The sequence below is a fragment of the Dermacentor andersoni genome, chromosome 4 (assembly GCF_023375885.2).
Source record: "Dermacentor andersoni chromosome 4, qqDerAnde1_hic_scaffold, whole genome shotgun sequence".
Taxonomy (NCBI): domain Eukaryota; kingdom Metazoa; phylum Arthropoda; class Arachnida; order Ixodida; family Ixodidae; genus Dermacentor; species Dermacentor andersoni.
In genome coordinates, this window is record NC_092817.1 from 49,589,210 (window position 1) to 49,614,538 (window position 25,329).

The 25,329-nt window shown below is 44.9% G+C and overlaps 1 protein-coding gene across 1 annotated transcript; it reads left to right on the plus strand.

Annotated features, from left to right (window-relative positions):
* Window positions 1-688: 688 nt before the first annotated feature.
* Window positions 689-22,704, plus strand: LOC126537109 (flavin-containing monooxygenase 5-like). Its single transcript, XM_050184251.3, has 6 exons — window positions 689-811; window positions 11,095-11,331; window positions 13,412-13,829; window positions 14,601-14,927; window positions 19,168-19,368; window positions 21,803-22,704. The coding sequence occupies exons 2-6, from the start codon at window positions 11,120-11,122 to the stop codon at window positions 22,262-22,264; spliced, it is 1,620 nt and encodes a 539-aa protein (XP_050040208.2). The 5' UTR covers window positions 689-811; window positions 11,095-11,119; the 3' UTR covers window positions 22,265-22,704.
* Window positions 22,705-25,329: the final 2,625 nt, after the last annotated feature.

The window sequence follows — 25,329 nt, forward strand, 5'->3', positions numbered from 1 at the left end:
CGCGTACATCTGGATTAGTGTGTTACAAGTGTGCCGCCAAGCAGACCACTTTCCAAGTTTCATTAAAGACTATCTCTCCCTCTCTGCACGTTTCATGCAGAGGTTGTGTGGTCTGGCTCAGAGGCAACAGAGCTTCTTTCTTTTTTTTTTTACACTTTCATATGCATATTTCGTTATTTCGAATACAAACTTCATCGCAAATTTAACCCTCATCAGAATTGCATTGTACAGTTTGATCGAAAAAGAGGTGTTTATTTCCTCAATGCCTTTCTTGGATTCATGTGATTGTTGCCAAAAAAAAAAAGTCATCCCCTTGGTTTTTCTTCTTTTCACACATCACTGTAATAGAAACAACACTTGCGAAGCTCCACGATTTCATCGCCTCTTTGACACTATAGTCAGACGGACTTGAGTCTCTGAGACAATAAAGCTTATCTGTCTCTCTCTGTTTTCAGTCAGACATGGGTCCGCGGTTTTGCGATAGCGGATAGTGCTTCCACGTAAGTATATATATATATATATATATATATATATATATATATATATATATATATATATATATATATATATATATATATATATATATATATATATATATATATATATACTTCGATAACCTTCTGCGGTATCGCTATCAGGAACTTGACGGTCGCCCTCGCGTTTCGCAGACTGTGTCCATAGAGTAGTATTTAGCTCTCTTCACTGCTGCCGCTGCGCCCCGTGAAGCTTATTCGAGGCAAGAGCCACCGAAGTGCGTGTACACATTGCGCATTCATACGGAATAGCTCCAACGACGCTATCATTAGTCAGGGTGAGTTTTGATTTATTTACGTGGCGGCTGTTTCGGTGTGAATGCGGGATGTTTCAACAAGATGCCCATAATTACTAGAAATAGAGAATCCCGGACACAATGACAATTTTTGCTAGCCGACGCTCACATGCAGCAGCGGTGCAAGAAAGATACACTGGGCGATTATCGCTATCACGCCTAGCCAATTAATTAAATTTCACTAATTACCTTTTGTAAATCAGTACTTTAGCGCGTTCGTTGTAGGTGCGAAAATCATACTAGTCATTGCGTGGTCAATTAACGTGCTTCCATCTGAGGCTATAGGCTCTGTTTTAAGACATCCGTCCCTAAACTTTCGGCGTTCAGCGTATTCTTGTGTCAAAAAGCCTTCTTTACGTATGCCGTGAGTCGACGACAAACACGTACCAATGTATTTCATCGATAATTTTAGGCATGTATACGTTGATACTGGTGCTAGTCTCATGATTCCTATAGGTGGTTTCAGCGCCGTAGACAACATCGCACCTAGAGCTATGCACAAAATAGTTTAGAGGTCACATTCGCAATTGCGCTCAATTTTACTTATTAGATATTGATCCCTTTGGCTCGAATTCCGCATCCTTTGTAGCAGTAAACAGTTCCAATGGAAACAACATGTACAGTACGATCCACTGTTAAAGGGAACACTCTAATGTGCGGCCCTCACTCTGTCGCTGCTGCAACTGCATGTACATGCTGAATGTCAATGTCAATGTACAGTACATGTGAATGCACAGCACCAGTGTGTAGACAGGTGCCAGCGCCGCCAACCACAACTCATCGGCTGCAGAGCGGGGTGTTTGTACATTCGCCAGAGGGGAAAATTCGCACGGGATTGACATTCCTGTGTTCCCTTTAACAGTGGGCCGCACTGTACATGCCAAAATCGAATCGCGTTGTCGTCACGAAGCTGCTGCGCAGATAGCAGAGGCAGCGGAATGGATGCGCCAGTACAGCGACGTCAAAGCCTAAAAACAGCTGCCTATCGTGGCGGCGCTTCGCGAGCGCTGCGGGCTGCCTTGTTCTACACTGATTTTTAAACAAGTGTTGCTCAGACTGCCGGCTGCGAAGATGACCTATGCGTGCAACTGACATACGGCTATATCTATCGCCGCAATTCAAGTTGCATTTGTGCGATTGCATTCATGAGTTAATTACGGGCTTCTCAATATGGGCTTCTCAATACGGGCTTCTCAAGATGAATTGCAAACGAACTAAATAAGTTTGCCATATATATTAATTCTTTTTAAGCGAAGCACATCACATTTCGATTACATTACTTTATTTCTACAAGGTGCTGTGTTAATGTTACCAAGGATCAAAAAATAAACGCAAATCTGCTCTTGTTCAAGCTTACATACGCATAAGCTGACATACGCACCGTATGCGTGTCACAAATGACAGGTTGACCAACAATCTAAGATATGTTTTGTGCAAAATAGCAAGAAAGAAAATCAGTTCGGTTCTTCGTGTTTGGTTCAATACTGTCGTAAGCGCGGTGCCTTTAATAATGAAGAGGCTGCCGTACTATTGTGACGACATGAAACTTCGCTGTCTGTCGCGACAACATGACAAGAATCTTCTGTTATGGCCTAGAAATAAAAAAAAAGTCGATTGCGATAGCAAATTAGTAGACAGCTATACGAAGTAAGGATAGTAGTTTTTTCGGCCGTATAAACTTGTAAACATTCGCTTACTGACTAAATTAACAAGAATGGTATCACGCGCGCACAAGCAAGCATGAGCACATCTCACTCGATGACCGCGGAAACTCGCTGTCAAGACGCTGGAGTGAGGAAGCGTGGCAGCAGCAGCGAGCGAATTGTCATTCGTGCCGCTTCTCGCTTCAACGCAAACTAAGCGGCGAAAACACGGCGCACACGAAGCTATCAGCACTCTGCACGTGCTCTGTCCCATCGCGGGTCGCTTTCAAGATAAGGCCCGCGAGGCCCACCGATACGCAGCAGGCGCCGGAGTAGCCGTACAGGTGCTGCTTGAAGACCGTCCCTATCGCTCATCGGCCCACAAAGCTGTGAAGGCACTTTTGCCTTCCTTGAGGGCGACTGACCTATGCGAACGTCTTTGACTCACTGAGAAAAAGTCACGGTATATGATGCGTCAAACAAGGCAAATAAACATGTTGCGCAATCACAGATTCACAGAACCCTAGATCTCGCCCCGATTCCATCCACTCACCCCGGTGTATCGCACACGACGGAAGGCGGCGCGCTTGCTACTCACTTTTCTCCCTTGCGCACACAAGACTGAGCCACCATCGTCGGCTCAGCCATCCCCCCCCCCCCCCCCCGCTTTCACTGGCACATACAGCATGCAGAGCGCGGTCACGATGTTATCGCCTTTGGACTTTATACGAAACATGAGGGCGATGGCGATGACAGCAATGCGCTGGAGTGTCCATATAATTGATAATATAATAAGAGTATCGGGCAACTGAAGCGTCCCATGGCCCATTACTTTCCGCAAAAGAAGTAACCAAATCGAACTTTCACCATGCGACAATTCGCTGCGCCGCAACAAAGTTTTTTTTTTCCTTTTGTGGGGCGGGGACACCGGAATGAAAAAAAAACGCAGAGGAAAGTATGTTCTTCACAATCGAATGCCTACCTTGGGTACATAACGTGGCTACCAAGGATTATCGAAGAAAACGCAAGACTTTTGGTCCACCAAGAACCATGCGCATACTGCTCGGTATCCTACACTGGCGAGACAAGACATTCTGGAGAGGTTGCATTCAAGTGAACGCGGTGCAATCCGTCGAGTCCCCACAGTGATGGCGGCAGCGACCATTGTTTCGTTTTCTCGTCTGCTAGCTAGAAAGCGTCCAAAACTCTGCCAGGAGAAAATGCACTCGGCCAGAGAAAACCGAAACCACACCGAAGTACGCCCCGTGGTGGTCAGGGCAACACAAGAAAAATGCATATGCTCTTGCTGGCTCTGGCAGCCCGCGAGTAGGATAGCGAGAACAAAAAAGAAATTGAAGAAGCTCAATGTGTCCTCGCAAATGAAGGTCAAAGTAGAAAAAATAAATTAATAACGTAGGTACCTTGGCTGGCTTTAGTGTCTACACATGGATGCTTTGGCGCAGGTGAAAAAAAATTTTTTGATATTTTTTTATGTGACATAACGGCACGAATGAACCACCACAACGCTTAGACTCATCGGACCTCGCTGCGGGCTTTGTCAACTTCTCTGATAGTGTGTTGATTTAGCTTGTCTTGTATGTTCCGATGTAAGACTTTGGAAAAGTCAATGCACATTTGGCGTCAAATATTTATACGAACATTAAACCCACAAAGTTCCGCAATTGGAAATCTGAAGCACCTGTTTGGAAATGTCAGTGCACCTTTCACATGAAAAGTTTATGAGAACTTTATACCCATAAAGCTCCGGAATTGACATTCACGCGCTCCGTAGATTCCATGATAGAGTGTAGATTCCGCGGCGAGCCCGTTCACCATCAAAACGCCCTTGAAACGTTGTACTCGGATGGGGCTGCTTGCGTTATGTGACTCCCAGTGCATGGGTGTTGTCTCGAAATCCAGCCCAAGTTCTCAATTTTCGCGGTGAAATGCCTTTTCGAGCGTGAAAAAAAACGGTCTAGACAAAATCCAGAATGATTTCCGGCGCCGGGGGTTGCTTTGGTCGGCGGTGCAGGGACAGCACGAAAACATTTCGGGGGTGGCTGAAGCCCCATAAGCCCCCCCCCCCCCCCCCCCCCCCTTGGCTACGCCCCTGGCCAAAGGCTAATGACATCGCTCCCCAGGTCACAAGCTGCCGTCGCCGCGGTAGCCTGCGCAACCGTAATCTTTGCCGGGAGATGTACGCGGGGAGCGCTACGAGCGTCACATTGTTATCAGGAGCGCTTTATCATCAGTTATGTGGTTCGGACGCTTGTTTTGTGCATGTTCTTTATTGGAACGAATGCTATTGTGTATGTTGTATTCGTGATTAGAAAGAATGTATGCACTTTTCGCTTCAATTTGCCGAGTGCTTGAAGCCTGCTTCACCTCAGGTCGAACCGATATTGCACTACCTCCGAGATTGGCCAACATATTTTTTGTCCACGGACGACGACACGAAAAATGCCGATCAGGGAGAGGCTAACAGTTTCGCTGTAAAAGCGCCCGTTCTTTTCACACATTCTTTTTCTGTAAAAAATTACTGCACAATGCCTGTACTGAGAGAAAACAGCGAGATTTCGTTTATGAAGTCACGCGGATGCACCCGGTCTGAAGTGGGAGAAAGTAAGGACCGAGAAAAAGGGTGAGAGCATAGAGTTTCGAGCCATAATTAAGTACTAGAGGGAACTATGGCGCTGTAACCGTTCAGCTAGCCGCCATGGGAATGATGCGCAGCTCACGCATTTGTCTGATCTTCGTGCTTGTGGATCCAGACGTTCTTGTGACTTTGGTTAATAATGCGAAAGCATTATATGCCACCGAGAATGGGTCGCCGCCGGTGTGACCGAATGATGGCAGGAAAAATGGCCGACGGCGGAAACAGTGAAAGCACGCCACAAAATACTCGAATTGACGCCACATTTATCAGAAAGGTTCCTGTAAACAGAGTAAATTATTGCCTTTGAAAAGAAAATATTGCAGGTTTTGGTCTGGATGTGAAACGAGCCCGCTTTCCCGTCGCCACGGTGGCTCCACGTTTCTGGATTACTCATGGAGGAAAAAATCAAAATAAGAAAGGCCCTGACGTCACGTTTTTGAAGCCGGAGACGCAGCCCTGTTGGAGTTCGGTAACGAGAGCTGTTCTACAACATATATATATATATATATATATATATATATATATATATATATATATATATATATATATATATATATATATATATATATATATATATATATATATATATATATGTATACGAAAACAGGAAACAGGAGTGGAAAATATACACATATATATATATATATATATATATATATATATATATATATATATGTATATTTTCCACTCCTGTTTCCTGTTTTCGTGAAACTGTGCCTTATGCTGCTTTAGCGTGTCCTATCTTTCGCAATCAGAGAAACTAAGTTCACGAATGCAGTGGTTTAGACACGAACATGTGTGATCGAGTTTTTGAATCAGCTATAAAGTGCGTATGTTAGTGAAAATTTTTGCACCCGAGGAGAACTTGTAATTTCTTTCGTCTTATTCGAAAATGCTCATTTCACTACATCACTGGAAAGTAAACTAGGTTCCTCAGTGTATCTTAATCAAGAGTTCAGCGTAACAATGTTTATCAACAATGAGGTCTCTGCATGCATTCTTCGCAGCATCACTCCCCTCCTTCCTATCTTCCATTTCTGTGTTGCTGTCACCTCCCTTCAGAAGAGTAGGCAGGCGTTGTGCCACTTCCGGTAGCAGTTGCCAGCCTGCTCCTCGCTTTCCCTTTCCTGTTAACTGTGTATATGTGTATATGTGTTCAAAACAAATAATAATAATAATAATAATAATAATAATAATAATAATAATAATAATAATAATAATAATAATAATTCTGTCTTCTATCAATGAAGCGTGGTGTCTTTCATGCGCATGGTTCTCTTTTAACGGGCTTGCTGTGCAAGAGCTGAAATTTTACCATAGTGCCACCGATGAAATAGTGCCACCGGAATGAAATTACAGACTTCGGTATTTTTTACGGTAAATTACTGTAAGTATGACGTCGCGTTATTACAAGTTGTGGAATGAAAACAACGCACCGTTCGCGCCCCTATTCGCCAAATTACTATACGGTGCTTCTCAGTTCTATACGATGCTTCTCAGGATTTTGTACTTGGGCGTTTTGTCTAATTACATTTACCGTTTTACTAGTGGAAGTAAAGAACAAGACAGCGCCATATCTATGACTGACGAATCTGGGTATTCGACAACCTTGTTAACAACCAGCTCCTTCTCTCACCCCTGTGTCATGCATCGTCAAAGCACAAAGAAAACTGGCTCTCTTGTCAAACATGTGCCAAAAAGAAAAAAGAACAAGTGACACTCCAAGCAAAATAATCGTTAAAACACGTTGGCGGGGTAGTTGGTTTGAATCCATGATAGAATGTGTAAGCGCGACTGAACGAAGACGTAGAAAGAAACAGGCACGCAGGGACAACGTTACTTTCAACTATAGATTTTATTTTCGCACGCATGTATAAATTATACCGAACGAGCGGAAACAAACGATACAAAAAGGAACATTCAGTGCTGCATGTCGATGAACCGTACATGTGACTAAGGCATGATCAAAAAGCGACAAAGTTCCTCTTTTGCCAGTGTCGATTTTCCTGTTGACTTAAAAAACCTGTGCCCTTCGCTCCCGCAGTATGACTTGATGAAATGTGTAACTGAATGCATTGGCAAGTTTGGAACAGTTCGATTTCAAAACGCTTCCGGTTTGACTTGCGACAAATTTCTACAACTTCTTAGTTTTTATGTTAACTCGACTTGCGCGACTAGGGAGGGAAATGTTGTTAAAAGAAAGATGGCACATGCTTTGGGTCATATATTTCTCGCTGCTTAAGTGACTTATATCTGGCTAACTGTGACCAGGTTCTTGATGAAAGTCTGAAAAATAACACCGTTGTCGTGAAAGTATTCAGATTTGTTGACAATCTTTGTTGATTAATTTGAATAACGAATAAGCTAATTTCGACTCGGTGGTTTCAAAAACCATAACCTCGTTCACTGAAGTGTTGTCTCCTTTGTCGTTGACGCATGTAGTCCCCGTAGGCAATTTCATAAGGTTTTTATACTCGGCATTGTACTTTTCACTACAAAAGGTCTGCTGGAGTTATGAGCCGAGAGGCAATAAGCCAGTCCTACCATTTCCTTCCGCTCACAAAAAAACGCACAATAATAACATTTTGTTTCAATAATTCCCTCATGAAGTCATGTGACCACAAAGTGGAAACCAGTTTCAGAGATCAGGCCAAGCGTCTGGAAGATCCTTGTTACCCGATGCGTATGCTCACCTCGGTCGCGGAGGGCTTGATCAGGAAGTATAAAAACGCATGGAAGGGAAGCAGTAGCACTTCTAGAGCGAAGAATGTTGCTGCGGTGCCATAGATTCATTGTATTTATATAATCTCACAAGAATAGCGGCAAAGTCGGAGGTGGCCGTGGTTTTCTCTGCCCCTGGAAGTCTACAGAAGCTGTGAAAACAAGTTAATTGAGAGAACAACAAAATGAACGCATGTTCTACTGAACATCGCCAACAATTTGTAAACTGCACTCATAACGTCGTCTACGCCATTCCGCTTTCGTGCGGAAAAACGTATGTTGGTCAAATTGGCAGATGCATCAATCAGATACTAAAAGAGCATCAATATAACATCACTAGACTAATCTCGAGCCATTTGGGCATTCATCGTCGAGATGGTCCCTGCAAACCCATGTTTGAAAGTATTTCTATTTTGTATAGGACTCATAGTAGTATGACCGGAGAGATTTTGGAGACCTCTGAAATTGCAAAATTAGAAGGTGCATGAGCAAACGTTCAATGTCACTATCTGAAAAATAAATACGATTCCTCGGTTTATGGCTGTAACTATATTGCAGTTTATACTTCGATCATGCCTTAGACACGTCGACGGTTCATCGACATGCACCACAGGATGCTCTTTATTGTGTCGTTTGTTTCCGCTCGTTCGCTATATATCTATCGATGCGTGCGAAAATAAAATCTATTGTTCAAAGTAGCGCTGTCTTTGTGTGTCTGTTTTTTTCTACGTCCTCGTTCACTCGCGCTTTCACATTCTATCATAAAAATGATCGTCGCGCGTCGTAATTGGTACTGGGAGTAGAGTGCGTCGGCCATTGAATAAGCGTCGAGATTTGTTCCAGCGTAAGGGTACGTTCTATATTGCACAATCCTATTCGTGTCACGCACGAAATCTGATCACATAGACTAAGTACAAATTTCATTAGCAATTCTTCTTTCGATTAGAATAGACGATAACATCCACGACATGTATGGCTCCTCTCGTGCTATGTAACTGCTGGTTATCCAGTGAAAAAACTGTACCGGACAAAAAAAAAAAAAGAATGTGCGCGTGCTAATACATATATGAAGATTCGCCTTACAATGTATCGGGGCAGCATAATACATCCTACACAGTCCGTCATAGTCCATCGAACTACGGAGTATAAAATTTGAAGCTGTATCCAGCGTCTATTATGCCAGAACTACCTCGATCTGCGCAAAATTTTACTTAGCTTGCGTTATTTATAAGGCCCAAAGCGCAGATAATTTGTAGCATTTGTTTTATCTGCAATTGTTGTTCACTCAAGTTACCTATTTTATCTCTCAAGGTAGTGTGTCCAAACAACGTACAACGAGCGATTTCTAGAACTTACTCAATCTAGAATAGGGTCCGTTCGAGTTTTCCTTTATTTAAAAAAATTTTTCTTCCAATAGTGACTCTCAATGAACAATCTATAGCATCAATTTTAATTAAATTGGCTCTTCAACTTTACCTTTTTTTTTTTATGTGAAAGTCTTCTTGCCGCCACGGCGCGGTATGAACGAGCAAGCACACTCGATCGCTGAGCTGCGCCGTTTCCAACATTCAAGAGGAGTGGCTTTCCTGCTTAACATGGATGCGTAGGCGGGCAAGATGGCGGACCTACGTGCAACTCTGCTCCCGTAGGGAGCATATACAGTTACTCTATTTTGCTGACGACGCCGCCGCTGCTGCTGTCTTTTGCACGCCGCGTCTGGAGGTGGTTCAGAACACGCATATACATGGCAGGAGCATAGTAGAGAGGAAAGGCGATGCGAGAAACTCGTTTGGACCTTTCCATCGCGTCGAATGTGCACAATGCCCTCTGGAATACTCTTGACAGCTGTAATTATCTGTGACCCCCAGCAAAGGCACTGCAGAAACTGCAGTGCGCACCTTTCTACTAACGCATAGACCAGAGTGGAGATAGAAGGGGGTTAAGGAAAGGTGGCAGAGAATGGGTAGAACCGACGCAGTAACGAAACCTCACTCTTTGCTCGCAGCTCGCATACATGGGGGAAGGTCGGAAGTGCGAAAATTCGTAAGAAGGCAAGGAAGCGCTGCCACCAGACACGACAGTGGTTGCGGACAAAGTGGATAAATTTAAGTTCAAGGTACAGCACGGTACGTTTCTGCTGTTTCTGAAAAATAAACACCATGCAAATTTTGCAAGGGGATAACTGACGCACGACGTACAGACGCAAGGCCGCATTAAAGCCGCGACGTCTAGGCGACACACGTAAACGGTCGCACGCCAAATCAACACTTCTGTACCCGCCGCGGTAGCTTTGCGGCTTCGACATTGCTCGAGGTCGCGGGTTCAATCCCGACCGGGGCAGCCGCACATCGACGGAGGCGAAATGCAAGAACGTTCGGGTACTTGGATTTAGCTGCGCGTTAAGGAACCCCGCGGCTGGGTCAAAATTAATCCGGAGTCCACCACTACGGCGTGCCTCATGATCGGATTGTGGTTTTCGCACGTATAGCTTCGTAATTCAATGAATGTTTAACACTTCTGCCACGAAGCGATGTGCCGTGTGAGGCAATGACAATGCTAACATTCTCGGAGGATATGAACAATGGCACACAACAACGCCTCAAGCAGACACGTCTCGCTTTGTGCTCTGTGTACTACGCAGAAAGAAAACACAGTGTTGCACGCTAGGTAACATTTAACATCACCTCACCACTCTTGTATAGCACAAAATGCTGAAGAAATTAAACATTCGTCGTCGACATCATCCCTAATTATCGTCAATCAAAGTAAACAGCACAGAAAGCTTCGTTTACATCGATCCCCATAGTGCGTGGCATTCGCATAATTTTTGCCTTGATTTTTTTATATTTTTTGTTGATTCATTTCTGTTTCGTTTTCCAGCGCGTGGCACCAGCGAAGAATTGCATGTTGCTAACTTGGCAGATGTTCCGCGATGGCGAATCTTCATGTGAGCAGAGGAAGTTGAGACTACATGTCACATATTCGTTATATTGTTTGTTTTCTTGCAACGAAATTTGGTTGAAAGAAAGAGCAGTATGGTGGCCTATCCGTCCCTCGGTCCTCGTCTTAGCCACGCTGTTGCAGCCACGAACACATATCAACTTTCCCAATGCCCGGTCCTGAACTTAGCTTTGCATATGGGCTCGTGCAATATACTATAGCCACAACATCTCTCTCATTCTGCTGCGGGCCATTACGTCCCATTGTTGTCAATTTGGCTGGCTTTATTTCCTCCCCCCATTCAGTAACGGCAACCTTGGAATCCGAACGATGTCGAAGAGTAAAGTCTGCGTAGTGGGCGCCGGGCCCAGCGGCCTCGTGTGCGCGCGCCAGATGCTCGACTACGACTTCGACGTGGTGCTGTACGACCGGTCTGCCGACATCGGAGGTCTCTGGGCATACAAGGACGATGACGTCGAGGGACAGGCGTCCGTGATGCGCACCACCATCATCAACTCCAGCAAGGAGATGAGCGCGTTCAGGTATCATATTTACCATCGTTATCGGCCTTTTGTCATAGTATTTGTATTGTGTCATGCCTTTTTCCTTCTCCACTGCCGGACGAAGGCTTACGTGACGATCTCCGGTTACCTCCGTCTTGCGCAAGCCGCCTACATTCTACGCTGGCAAGTTCCTTAACCTCATCGCACCACTCAATCCTCTGGCGTCCTCAACTGTGTTTCCCCTCCCTTGGCACGCATTCTATCGCTCAAGGAGTAGCTTTGTAATATCGTAATGTTGGTTTGATTTGTATATCTCCTACAGCATCTCCTTATATCATGCCAATAAAAAAGGGGACCACTGGTTATTCGTTTTACTTACTACATGACACACCCAATTGCACTTTTCCTTCCTAGTTTAAACTAGACATCAGCTACCAGCCGCATTCATTCTCTGCTCCATACTGCCGTCTTTCGAGAACTGTCTCCTTAACGTCCTTGCAACGAATTCTGGGAATTTCGCGTTCAGATATAACCAATGTGAACATTTTGCAGGGTCGGCGCTGAAACATTTGTAGTTTCAGCACGCCGTCAGTAGTATTAAGTGACAAAGAAATTTCATTCATAACAGATAGCCTGTAATCGCTGCCGAGATTAGAACGCGCAGCTGGCCCATTTGGCTGGCTGCTCGGTTTGCGCCTGTAATGCACGCGTGTTCCCATGTGCCTGCATTGACAGTTCAGGTCACTGCAGTTACATCGTTTGGTATATCGACTCTGATGATGACTGGATTACGAGCGGTCGTTAGCTCCTGTCACACTTTCTAGTTTATTTTTACTGCGATTACCTTGCACTTAGGTTTCATGTATAAGGCTGAGCGGTTTCTGGTAACTAAACACTTGGAAGTTGGCGCCCGTATGTGTCGTTTGCGTCTCACTTTGTCCTAATCTGCTTAGCGCGGTACCTTTTGTCCTTATGTGTACCCTGACTTTCATATGCTTCAGAAGTAAGGATTTATGTTTCTTTCCCCCTTTCTTCTTCGTCACGTGTAGAATAACCAGCCGAGCGCTACCCTGGAAAACCTCCTGCATTTCTTTCTACAAGTATATCTCTCTTTCTGACCTGCAAGGCTTTTTGAACCGTGATCTAGCACTCTCGGTTACTCCAGTGCCGCTCTTTAGTGCCTCTCTAACTTAGTCCGTTGGCCCAGTCGAACTGTACGAAGCCGTCGGTTGCATAAACCCACCTCGCCCCTCGACGACAGTCTTGAGAAACCGAATATGCAGTTTATGGTCTCTAATTCTTTACCATGAAATCAATGGTGTGAAGCGTCAATGCTTTTGCTCCTCGCGTCGTACGACGTCAAAGTAGCACGTCGCTGTTGACGACATGAAGGTAGGCTAAAACTGCGCGAAAAACGAGGACAGCGTAAGAAACACACAACACACACGAGTGCGACTCGTTGTATGTTGTATGTTTCTTATGCTGTCCTCGTTTTTCGTGCAGTTTTAACCTACCTTCAAGTATAAACCAACTAGCTCTGAAGAACGTCCTACTAATGTTAACGACAGTATATTGTGCGCATTATTCCCGAAAACGCTAGCCTCTGAAAAGGTGCCATATGGATATCAATGGTACTCAGTGCACGGACAGTCTGCCAATGTTTATGAAAGCCTGTCAAGAACTTTATCCAGAGCACCATCCCTCATATCATGAGCATAGATACGGAAATTGTAGTGAAATCCCCCACCACCCAACTCCTACTATTTCCATTTGAAGGAATAAGCCAGCGGAATAAGGCACTCGTCATACCACAATTATTAGCGGGATTAAGTCCAATCAGACACCAATGACCAAGAAAATAGCTAAAATGGAACTATCATTAACAATCGCAACAAGTGAAAACATAAAATCTTCAATCCCGCGGGGTAACAACATCGGGAATGAGCAGCTAATAGAATGTCTAGGCTAATTCTTCTCCATTCCAAGAAACATTTGTCTCTCTGAATAAATTTACGTATGGCCAAGCTGTGGATCGTTAACCTTTTCATTAAAAATCCACGTCGAGGTCTGGCGAAATTCAAACGTGTCTCCCTTTTCGTGCAATTTTTCTTCCTTGCAGTGACTTCCCACCGCCCAAGGAACTCGCAAACTACATGCACAGCGCTAAGATGCTGGACTACTTCCGGAGTTACGCCGACCATTTCGGCGTCACCAAGCACGTGAAGACGAGGCACGACGTGGTGCAGGTGACCCCAGCCGCCGACTACGAGGACACGGGTCGCTGGGACGTGCTCGTCCGAGACCTGGAGGCGAACACCGACCGAACGGAGACGTACGACGCCGTGGCCGTGTGCGTGGGACACCACGTGTACCCGAACGTGCCACACTTCAAAGGGCAGGAGAAGTTCCGTGGCCGAATTGTGCACACGCACAACCTGAGGAACGCCGACAGGTTCCGGGACCGCCGGGTGGTCGTGGTCGGCATCGGAAACTCGGGACTCGACGCTGTCGAAGACGTCAGTCCCGTGGCACTTGAGGTAAGCGTGACGTTGAAGTTTCGTCCCCTTTGCGCGAAAACATTTCGCGGATGGTTCAAACCAGAGTGTTATTCTGGACAATGTCGAATTCCGCTACGTTGTCAAGTTTCGCCATGATGGCGTTTTGAGCCAATCAGAGAGGGCGTAATGAGCCAATCATGCGGAGCTGAAGAGATGACGGATTCCAAAACGTGGAGGGATTTTACAGTGTCCAGAAAGCAACCCTCAACGCGTTGTGTGCGCGTCTGACTACACGTCTGTTAGCTCTGTGAACCTAAAGTATCAGAAGTCATTCGACCGCTCTGTTACCAGCGCTATTGCAGTGCGATGTTAAGCGGGTCAAATCGTGTAAACCGCACTTTATTCGTTGGAACCACTCGTGCTCACAGTGAAACTTATTGTTGCTGTCTTACGAGAACTTTGAAGAGTTGTCGAAGCATCTTGAAATGACCAGCCGACGATACCATTATGTAGAATCTCAGTGTCACAGAGTTTAAGCGAGACAAAGACTGGACGTACAGAAAACTTTTATGCGCATATTCCCATACCCTCGTATGCAAGAGTAACAGACAGTACATTCTCCTTCTACTCCCCACCCCCTGTCCTCGGACGCGGTGTAGCGACGAAAGCATACGCTTTCGAAGAGCATACGGAAAAGTCATATGGCTCTTCCAAATGTTGGAACTTGCTGAAATTCATTGTATACATGTTGGACGCAGGTTGTTATTCCATACAACACGCGGTGTTCTTTGCCCAACGATTTCCTCGCAGACGTACCTGTCCGCGAGGAGAGGAGCCTGGTTGTTGAAACGCGTCGGCCCCAACGGCATGCCCATCGACTTGTTCTTTAATACTCGACTCAATTCCTACCTGAGGCGCGTCTTGCCGGGCTCATTGGTCAACGACTACGTGGAAAACATCTTGAACGGCTTCTTCAACCACGAGGCTTACGGGCTCAAACCCAAGCACCGCTACAGTGCGCAGCACCCCACCGTCAACGACGCGTTGCCGAGCCTCATTATCAGCGGGAAGGTTCGTATCAAGAAGAACATCGTAGAGTTCACCGAAGACGGTGTGCTCTTCGAAGGTGATGACAAGGTGAGTCGCACTATGACTTAGGTGTTGGTAAAAATGCTGCTTTTGGAACCTGATAAATTTCTCTACCCCTTACTTTGTCAAAATCAACTCTATTTTGTAGCATTTCGTTGCACAAAGGCATCCGCGCCACTGCTCGGGCCATGGCATGAAAGTGGAATTTAGCAGCTTTACGCTGTGCAACACGCGGTAAAGGATTCTGTGAACTGAACAGCAGTGTCCAGTATCTTATTCCTTTAATTTGTTTTGAGCGCACATCTTGATCTTCCCATGCCCCGAAGATAATTTCCCGGTCATTTGTGTGTCGTATGCATGCGAATATCAAGTTTTGACTCGAAACATACTGTCTAAAAGCTAGAAGTCGACTTAAAGTCGTAACAGTGGAGGTCGACCAACAATGTTGAAATGAAGACCGCAGGAGCCTGAAAACGTGCTCTACATGAAAAGGACTCGATGGCGCGGGTGACGAGGCTATCTGCGAGGACAAAGATGCTTACGAAGGTTATGATGCAGAATGTCGACGCTTCCTGTATGCGTGAAACCCAGATAATAGGTGGAGGAGAACTGACATAATAGCGGAAAGAGAAAGTGGAAAAGAGAAACCTGTGTGAACATATACATATATATGGTTATACTTGTATACTCTAAACATGGTAACTTGTAGTAGAAGTGCGCATTTTCGCAATTTAATACACATATAAACAGGAGTTACATTTCAAAAAATTTGCCGTTTACTAGAAGCATAAATTTCCCTGAACTAATAATTTACAATTAACATTTCAGTCCTGGCAACGTGACTATAGTATACGTGTACACCGTGCTTGAAGTTAAACGTAACAATTGGCGTTGAGTGTAATGTGCAGTTGCTCAAGAAGTTCTTTTACAAAACAGGATAGCTATTAGTATTCAAGATGTATTAATTAGCCATTATACAGAGACTCTCACCTGTTTCACCAATTTAATGGCATTACCAAGAAAAGCTCCCTGAAATGCACCGATCGTGAACATTTTAGTGTGCCACAGTGATTAAGGCTTTGTGAAGGACTGATCCAATGAACACTGACTTAAGGAACGATTTGGGAATATACAAAGCTCGACTTTGGTGCTGTGCCTCAGTACTCCTGTCACGTGCTATGAGCTCTGGCTAGCTTGGATTCTGAAATGAAATTTAAATCTGTACACCAAGTTGATCTACACAGAAAGCAATAATTGCAGTTAAAGGAACAGCTTGCTAACTGACTCGGGACGACAGCTACAGTGATATTGCTGAATCAAGATCATATCTGAACACTACAGCTTAAATAAATGTCACTGCCTTCACTGAACACCCAGTACAGCTGTAAGATCTGCTGTACACAAAATGATCGCAGCATCGGATTTTAGATAAACTTAATTGAAAGTAATTTAATTGAAACACAAATGGCACAGTTCACGTAGTTCAGTGAAGCTGTTGCTAAGTATATTGGCTGAATATACACAAAAAAACGCTATATATTCACACTGGGTAGAGCGAGGTAATATAATAGAACCTCAAGAGAATTCTTCTAAACAATGTGTGTTCAGTAAAATGAATAAGTAACGCCGCGAACATTTGTAGTAAGATGCGCTGAAAGTACATAATATTGGTCAGTAGATCTACAGCTTTATGGAATATGCTACATGTGAAACGTGTTAGTGAGGATAAAATTTTGAACATTAAGCTTTCCAGTTTCAATAATGTTCACACCTCTGTGCATGCGCTCTGGTCGCAAAAGCAGGTGGGTCGCAAAAGCAGGTGGGTCGCAAAAGCAGGTGGGTCGTAAAAGCAGGTAGCTCGTGAAGTGCATAGCACTGAGCACATTTCACCAGCATCTTTGTCTACGTGTGGCAACGCCAACAGTGCATAACAATCTGTACGTGAACTATCCACATAGTGTGCTCATTTGTGCTACAACTCCTTTATTCATGCCGCCTAGTAACATTTATTATTTATATTGTTATTTTTCCTCACAGAAGAGATTCAGCAGCACAAAAAAATAGTTATTCACAAATTCGAATCAAAGTTAAACGCTGAATAAAATGGAAGAACTGAAGATAAAGCCCAATTGTAGTAGGTAACACATCCTGAAAGAACTGCTTTATCAGATCAAACAGTGTAAGATCTCGAGTCTCACTGTGACAATTACAAAATTGTATACGAAGTGTATACTAATTGTATACTCAGGCTTTCTCGTGTTTGAAACTAAGATTGAGACCAAAAATATCATGTTATTGCATGTAATTGTTTCATAAGTACATCATTTAGGAAAGACTTCAAGAAAATATTGTATTTCTACTACTCTGTCCCTATGAAAAGCAAAACATATATCTTGCATATCTTTAAAGTATATACCTTCTTGCAAGAGCCGTTATAAGCACAAGATTCACTAGCACTTCTGCATGCATGCCTTTCATAAATGCAGTACGAGTCACAGTAAATATATGTCACCGCTAATTTCTTGGGCCAAACATAGCACTTTCAATACTCTGAGGTTAGAAAATGTCACATGAGGCATTCATGCCACAACAAGGAGTTAAGTGCACTATATTGGTACGTTAGACAAACTTTCAGTCACAGTTATAACACACAATCGAGCACTCATGTGTGTACTATATTTTGCATAGGAAATTTATTTTCTATGGACTTTTCCCAGCAAAATGCATGAGAATACTCTAATTTTTTTTATGTAGATGACCAAGCAGGACATCAGGCTTCGTTCAAATCTTTCGTTGGGGACTCTGATGACATTCAGTGGCACTGCCAGCGTTGTGTCGTTAAAATGAACGGAACTCGCTCAGATTCATTCACAAATTACATTTCTGCTTAAGATTAACACGGATACAGACTCACCAAAATTCTGCTCGACCAGGCTCACTCAGACTCAAACTCACATAAATTTTATTAAGTCTAGCCCACTCGAACTAAGACTCATCATAATTCTACTTTAGCCAGGCTCTCTAGGACTCATACTCCTAGTTCTACTCAGCCGGTCACACTCAGACTCACTGGACCAAAATCGGACTCAGGCAGGTCAACTTGGCCTGGCTCTCACTCGCTCAGGCTTTCTCGTAAACTGAACACATCAAATATGGAAAGACTTTCAGACGAGACTAATACATAGCACGTGCAGAGGGATTACAAATTCGAGAGCATTTCTGAGAAAGCACACAGAAGTCTTACACTTACAAGAAAGATTCTTATTTCCTGCGCATCATAATCAATTGTAAGAAACAAACTACTATGACAAGTGATCTTGGAAGTGCTAAAAGTATTTCGCTAAAGGATAAAACATGCTACATGTATCTTTAAACAATATCAATTTTTTATTCGTGCGTTTGTCTATACACTCAAGCGCTTTTGCTTGAGTGCCATGCATGTGCATTTTTGGCAGCTCAAGACACAACTCGGACCTTTTTTCTCGCACTATGTGGTATTAAGGTCCACCTCCTAAACAAATGTGGACGCTGCTAAAACTGTGCACAAATAAAACTTCAGTCACGTGATATCACTTGATTGTATACTACGTTTCGCGATATAACCGCAGATAGTCTGGCTGGCTGTCTTGATTTTTTTTAGGTGGTGGACACCGCGCTAGGCGCTGAGAATTTCGTAAGTCCTGGTCGGTCCACGGAGTCAAGAGTAGTTTGTGTCATGTCATGTATGTCCTGACATATATCTAATTAAAGAAACAACCACGACGACATCACGACCATGGGCCCACCATGCATGTCTTGTCACGTCATTCAATTTGATGTGTAAATACTCATATACATATAGCTAGTTAAACAAACGACCACGATGGCATCACTACCAAGGCACATACCATAGTGGCCCAAATTTCACGTCGTGCCATGTCATTAATGTCATATGTTGCATGCATGTCACATGTCATGTGTACCGACCGCTTCAGGAACAGGAGTCATCCTGGTACTGTCGTGATTGTGTTCAGGTCCAATGTCGGTCTAAATTATACTTTATTTTTGTACGCTGAACAGAAAATGAAATAGTCTGTATTACTCATATTGTTCTGTGTGCCGTTACCGGGCTTCAAAGAGAATTACGAATTCTTCATTAGAAAAAAAAAAATGTTTGCCGAGACCTGCAATTCCTTGGCTTTAGTTGCGTAACCAACACCAAGCAGACAAAGAATGAGCCTGTGGAGATGCGATTCGAGTATACTCTACTTGATAATACATCATCTCACGGCTGCTTGCGGTATTTCAGGCGACCCCGCTGGACGACGTCGTCCTGGCTACGGGTTACGAGATCAAATTTCCTTTCCTGTCGAAGAACATGGTCTCCGTGGTGGACAACCATGTGCATCTGTACAAGTACGTCTTCCCGCCCCAGTTGAAACACCCAAGCCTGGCTGTCATAGGGCTCATCCAGACCCTCGGCCCCATATTCCCAGCAGCTGAGATGCAAGTGAGTCCGTCTTAGACAGTTCGGAATTTGGCCGTAGCCTTTCAAGGGAGGCGCTACCTAAAGGAACGTCGCAAAGCGCCAATTAAGAGCAGTAACTATGACGACATCCTGTGACATGGTGATCACAAATGGAGCCATTATTTCTACAAAAATTACTATATAGAAAAAAGTCTGGTGCTATAGCCTCTGTGCGAGGTGCAAGCATGGCGGTTAAGCAAGAGTGAGAATCATGGTTAGTGCGTGTATTTGCCTGAACTCCTTCCTTCCGGCTTCAAAAGGCACTGCAACTTTGCAAACTGATTAATTTCATCAAACTATTACGTTATAAGCATAAAAATTCACAGTGATTACGCATGTGCGCCGAGTCTTATTTCTGTTTCGGAAATACGGCTTCAATATTTAGTGCGATAGACACAGGTAACGCTTAGTAAAAGAAAACATGCAAGGGCGTATCAAGCCACAAGTACGAAGATAAGACAAATCCATGTGCAAACAGTCATTCCCACGGTATGTGAATGACGGCGGCACCAAAATTTCCTCTGAAAATTTGATTAGGGCACTCTGCATATCGTGGCCTAAAATTTCGTGAGCCTGCGTCCCAAGAAATGTCCCGTCGCATGTCATATCAGTCCAAGACGCAAAGGAAGCGTGTGTGTTTCTTTTTTTTCAAATTAGTTCAATAAGTACAAAACATCTATTCCCACATTTTCAAATAAAAGCAATGCGTAAAAGTAATAAATGTGCAAATATGTACCACGTTTTTGTGTAAACGATGGCGAAAATGATTTATAAAGTTATGATTAGATGCAGACGACAAAGTGTTAAAAATCTCTTGGCAAAGCTCGTATTGCCGCACAACGGCAGCTCGTCATTGTGCCTGTTGTCCGCTAAATTTAATGGGTTATATCTGTGGCAAAACCGGAAGCTTTCCGTGTTTTCTGTTGGCAAACAGTGAAATGGTCTCTTCTTGTAATGTATTCCGTGGCTTCGCGCTTAATTCCATTGCCTGGACGGTATGAACCGCGACGCAAACTTTGGTTCCACCCAGAAGTGTCGCACTCGGCGCCTTCTGGTTTGAGCGCAGCGTCACCACATCTTAGCACGAGCGCTACTCCTTCCGTTACAGCCTCCGTATTTCACTTAGACGCGTAACGTTAAAGACCCGCCGCAGTATAGCGTAGCTGCTTTGACGCTGCGCGATGCTAAGCCCGGAGGCGAGGGATGAAATCCCGACCGCGGTGGCCACATTTCGATGGAAGCTAAATGCAAAAACGGCCGTGCTCCATGCATTGGGTGCACGTTAGAGAACCCCAGGTGTCCATAATTATCCCGTAGTCTCCCACTGCGGCGTGCCTCACAAATCGTATCGTGGTGTTGGCCCGTAACACCCCTGAATTCACTTAACTTTAAAACGTATAATTACTCGCTGGAATTCTTTACCACCATACCTATTTCTCTATCTCTCCTCTTGTTTTTTTTTTGTTTTTTTTAACGAACAACGTACACGTTCGCAGGAGCACGTGCAGGCGCGACCTCCAGTATGGAAGATTACTGTAATCACGTGATTCCACTTTCCAAACTTTTTTACAACATCCAGGTTCCCCCAGCTGAATGGCAAGAAATGTTTTTAACAGACTAAAAATTGCATTGTGCCGTTTTCCGATGATTTCGCGTTTCTTTCTTCTTTTTTTTTCTTGTTAATTACGTAAAACTAAAGGCCGTGTTTTTGATTCGCACCGTTCCCTCTCAAGTGTCGTATCATCAGTGGAGAGGCTTTTATCTAGACGCACACAAACAAAAATGCACTAAGCATAATTAATTTCCAATGTTATAATATATATACACCGTGTCTCAGGTAAGACGAATAAAGCTTAAACAAAAAAAGCGACGCTTTCTATGCGGATGAAACAAACTGTATATATTGTATGCCGTATGTTGTTTGCAGCCCCCTGAAGAAGCCGTCGATACATATTATGTTTAATTAATTAATTAATTCGACTGCAGTGATCAATTACCAAGCGCCTGAATTAATAACATTATACGTCCACAATATGAATACAAGGCTTGTAGAGAACATTTGAAAACGTCACCTTCATTTCCTAGCGGCTCGTGTACTTTTTGCGTATACCACTTCCGCATTAAACAGAAACGACTGTAAGTTATATGCTTTAAACCGTACTCCGCAAACTGCCCGCTCAGTTTTCTCAGCGCGCTCAGCGTACTCAATTCTGTCCGTTTAGTTATTATTATATTTAGATGGGGGGGCGTTTAGAGCAGAGCACAGGCGAACATAGGAACGACAGAAACTGTACAATGCAAGGCCAATGATGCCGCGCGACGTTGCAACGTTAGTTCTCATCTTATCAACCATTCCACGTTTTCAGTGACAGTATAGGGTTGACTCATATCATTTGCCTCGCGTGCACACACACAGAGCCGCTGGATGGCCAAGCTGTTGTCCGAGAAACGCTCGCTCCCCTCGGAGGAAGCCATGTTAGAGGACATCCGCAAGAAGCGGGACTCCATGCGACGTCGCTACACCGCATCGCCGCGCTACAACATGGAGGTGGACTGGTTGAGCTACATGGACGAGCTGGCCAGCCAGATCGGCGCCCGACCTAACCTCCTCAAGTACTTTTTCACGGACAACGAGCTCTTCCGCGCGCTGCTCGGACCCTGCGTGCCGTACCAGTTCCGGCTCGAAGGTCCGCACCCGTGGTCCGGCGCACGGCAGGCGATCCTCGACACGAGCTACAGGGTGATGTACCCGCTCAACGATCGATGCGCCTCCTTCGAGAGACAAAAGAAGGGCCCGTCGGCATTCCTCTACATCTTCCTTTTCTTCTTCGTGCTAGTCATTGCATACGTACTTTCCGGACCACTGCAACATTCTTGATAACTTCGACCGTCCTTGTTGATCTCCTCCCTCAGGACTCAAAATGCGAAGGTTTATTCGCTAAGCCCATTGATGTGCGTGTCCTAGAAACGGGCGCCAGAAGAAGACGATAACCTCTGTTCCGTGTTGATGTGCTCCAACGGACGAACAAGGCACGCCTTGCACCATAAACTCAGCATACGGTTTAGCCATGCATACAATGCAGTTGCGCTTATTGCTTGTCGTGAGATTTACGTAATTCCATATATTACACATAGTTTTGTTGAAAATAAAGTGATTACAGTTTCCCGGTAACTTGCCGTCGTTTTAAAAGGTGTTTTAGTTCATACCTGTTCCCTTGAATGTGCGTCCCCTAGAAGAATTAATTGTCGGGCCGGTTGGTCTTGCGTTGCTGATAAGTAAAATTACCGCAACAATAAAGACGTCTTTGTCTTCCCTTCCGTTGTGCTTATTGTCTTTTGTTGCGCTGATTTGCCTCATAAGCCCTGCGTTCCTTATAGTCGTACTTGCGAGATCACGACAAATAATAGCCGTGGTAAAATAATCTGTACCTTACTTTGATTACCCCCTTTGCGCGATCCCGACGTATTTCCTACTGGGACTGCTATGCAGTGTTCTTGGATTGTAGCGCGAAGTGATACGCACAGAGATTAGAAACAGACAGGACGAGCACTTCTTTTAGCCTGTGTGTGTAATTTCGCGCTACAATCCAAGAATATGTTACCGTACCAACTCGTCCAGATGTCTATTATTTTGCTATGCAGTGATTTATCTGCGTTATACCCCTAAACTACCTCGACGGCATCGACCATTCACACCGACATGGGATAGGCACGTGAGTGACTGACGTTGACCATCCACAGTCTGGACGTAATCACAATCGGAAACACATATCGTAAGCGTGTTCAAAGCCATTCGTCATAAATCAGAGTTATTAGGTGACTCAAGAGTCCACTCCGGGCGCATTTGTAGGTTGCTGAATGCAAAGTGCTCGCAGTATCAAGTGCACTATATATCTTGCTTGGAATTCGGCCACTTCCCTGCAACTTATAAGTGCTACACCATTCAGCTGCATGTCTGCATCTTTGATTTGCCTCGGATGTTATTGATGTACCGATCTCGACAGGCTCCTAGCACGCATGAATTTTTCGGTTAGCTCTCACCCTCTTTCACTACACTTGATCTCAGTGTAACTTGGCTTAGAGTGATGAACACGGGTGCATTGAGAGGGGAGGACGTATTTTCCTGCATGCAGATGCGTTTTCCCAATCATCTTTATGATCTTGACCTTTTCTAATCTCCCTACCTTCAGCCCATTGTGCCTCCATTGCAATTTATCGCAACGGCTTATATAGCTGCTTTTTCGTACGATGAAAGCCGTCACGAGTAAAAAATAAAACTGCGCACAATTAGCTACATCTGCCCTGTAATGTTCACAGCTATCACACACCCTTTGGCGCCATGGCGACCAGTGAACCTTGTGGGGATTGAGGAATGCGCCGGCTCAATTTGCGCGGCCATTCTCCTGTTCTGCCATCCCTACGTCTCGCCCACTTTCCATTCGCGACCGGCTGTCAGCGGTGACGCTCCACTCGCGCTGCTTTGCGGTGGGGGCGGTTTAGGCACGGACGTCATCACGGGGCCGCTGTTGGTGGCTCTGGGTGGGAGCGTGGCTTTCTTACCTTCAGGACATTACTGGGTACGTACATGCTTCCTCTCGTGCACCTTTGTGACTAGGACTTGAGCTCGTGCACAGTGCATTGACCCGTGCGGGGAGCGAGTGTGTTGTGTCGATCCGTTCCGGACGCTAAGCCTAAGAACGGGTGCCTAGGACTCGCGCGTGGTCGTACCCCGCTGAGCCGCACTTATCAGAGGACCAAGTCCAAGGAGATTGAGATTTCGCGAGTTGGCCCATTGGTTATCACGAGAGCAAATAGCATAGCCTCCGGGACTTTTCCTAGCGGCTTGTCCCAGCTTGAGCCTGTGCTCTCGCAGCGACATGCTATAGGCATCCCTGTCTATATTTTCGCCCTTGGTTCGGGACCGCTTTGGTTCCCCGCCGCCCCGGGACCGGGCGTTTGTGCGGTGTTGCGTGCAGCCGGATAAAATAAAGTTTCCGTCAACTCATGTCAATACTGTGTTCTTGCGTGCGTCGCTTGGTAGCCCCTTTGCGGCTTGAGCTCGCACGCAGCGATGCGCTAGAGGCTGACGGCTGACGCGGCCCAGTGGCTCGCTACGCTCGAACCCGCGGTGGTCGTTACTACTGTAGGACCCTAAGACGCCATAACCTTCAGCCGAAATATTAACTCCGTATCGGTCAGCCTCTGTGCGGATGTTCGCGTGCTCACACCTGACTACTGCCTCTATGCAGGATATATACAGCATAGGAAAAAGAAGTGATGAAGATAACCAAACCCAGGCAGAGCAAACACGTGTACTCAAAGCAAACACATGTACTGGACATATGAAAGACTATCGCTTCATTACTAAAGAAAATAATGCTCAAATAAGCATACCCAATCCATTGTATTCAGCGAAATGAGCTGCCACAAAAGTGAGCGGAGGAAGCAAGGCGCGACGTGGTCCCTCTTCACGGCAGGCGCAGGTACGAAACGCATTTGCAATTGCTCGGCCACTTCGGGGTGCGCGGTCTCGTTGGTCTGCTTACCTGTCCAAATGCGGCACAAAGTTTGCACGCTTCTCCTACTGCGGCAAGTTACTGACACTGTACTCTACGGCACTATCGGCAACTAGTCCTACTGGCCTATGTGGGAAAGGAGAAATCTGAGAACGACTTATACGGTGCAAGCATATGATGCCAGCAGACAACTAACCCAATGAAAAAAAGAAAGAAATTAGCTGTTTCCTTTATTGAAGTGCATAATTACCAATATATCGAGGTTAGATTTCCGGAAACCTTTATATTGCAATAAGAAAAGGAAATGAAAGTGAAAGAAAAGTAAACTTTACTAGAGTTGGGCGCTGAACCCACGACTAGCTCCGCCTGAGTAGTAGACAGCCTGCGATACGTCTGCAGTTTAATGGGAGATCCACATCCGTATCCG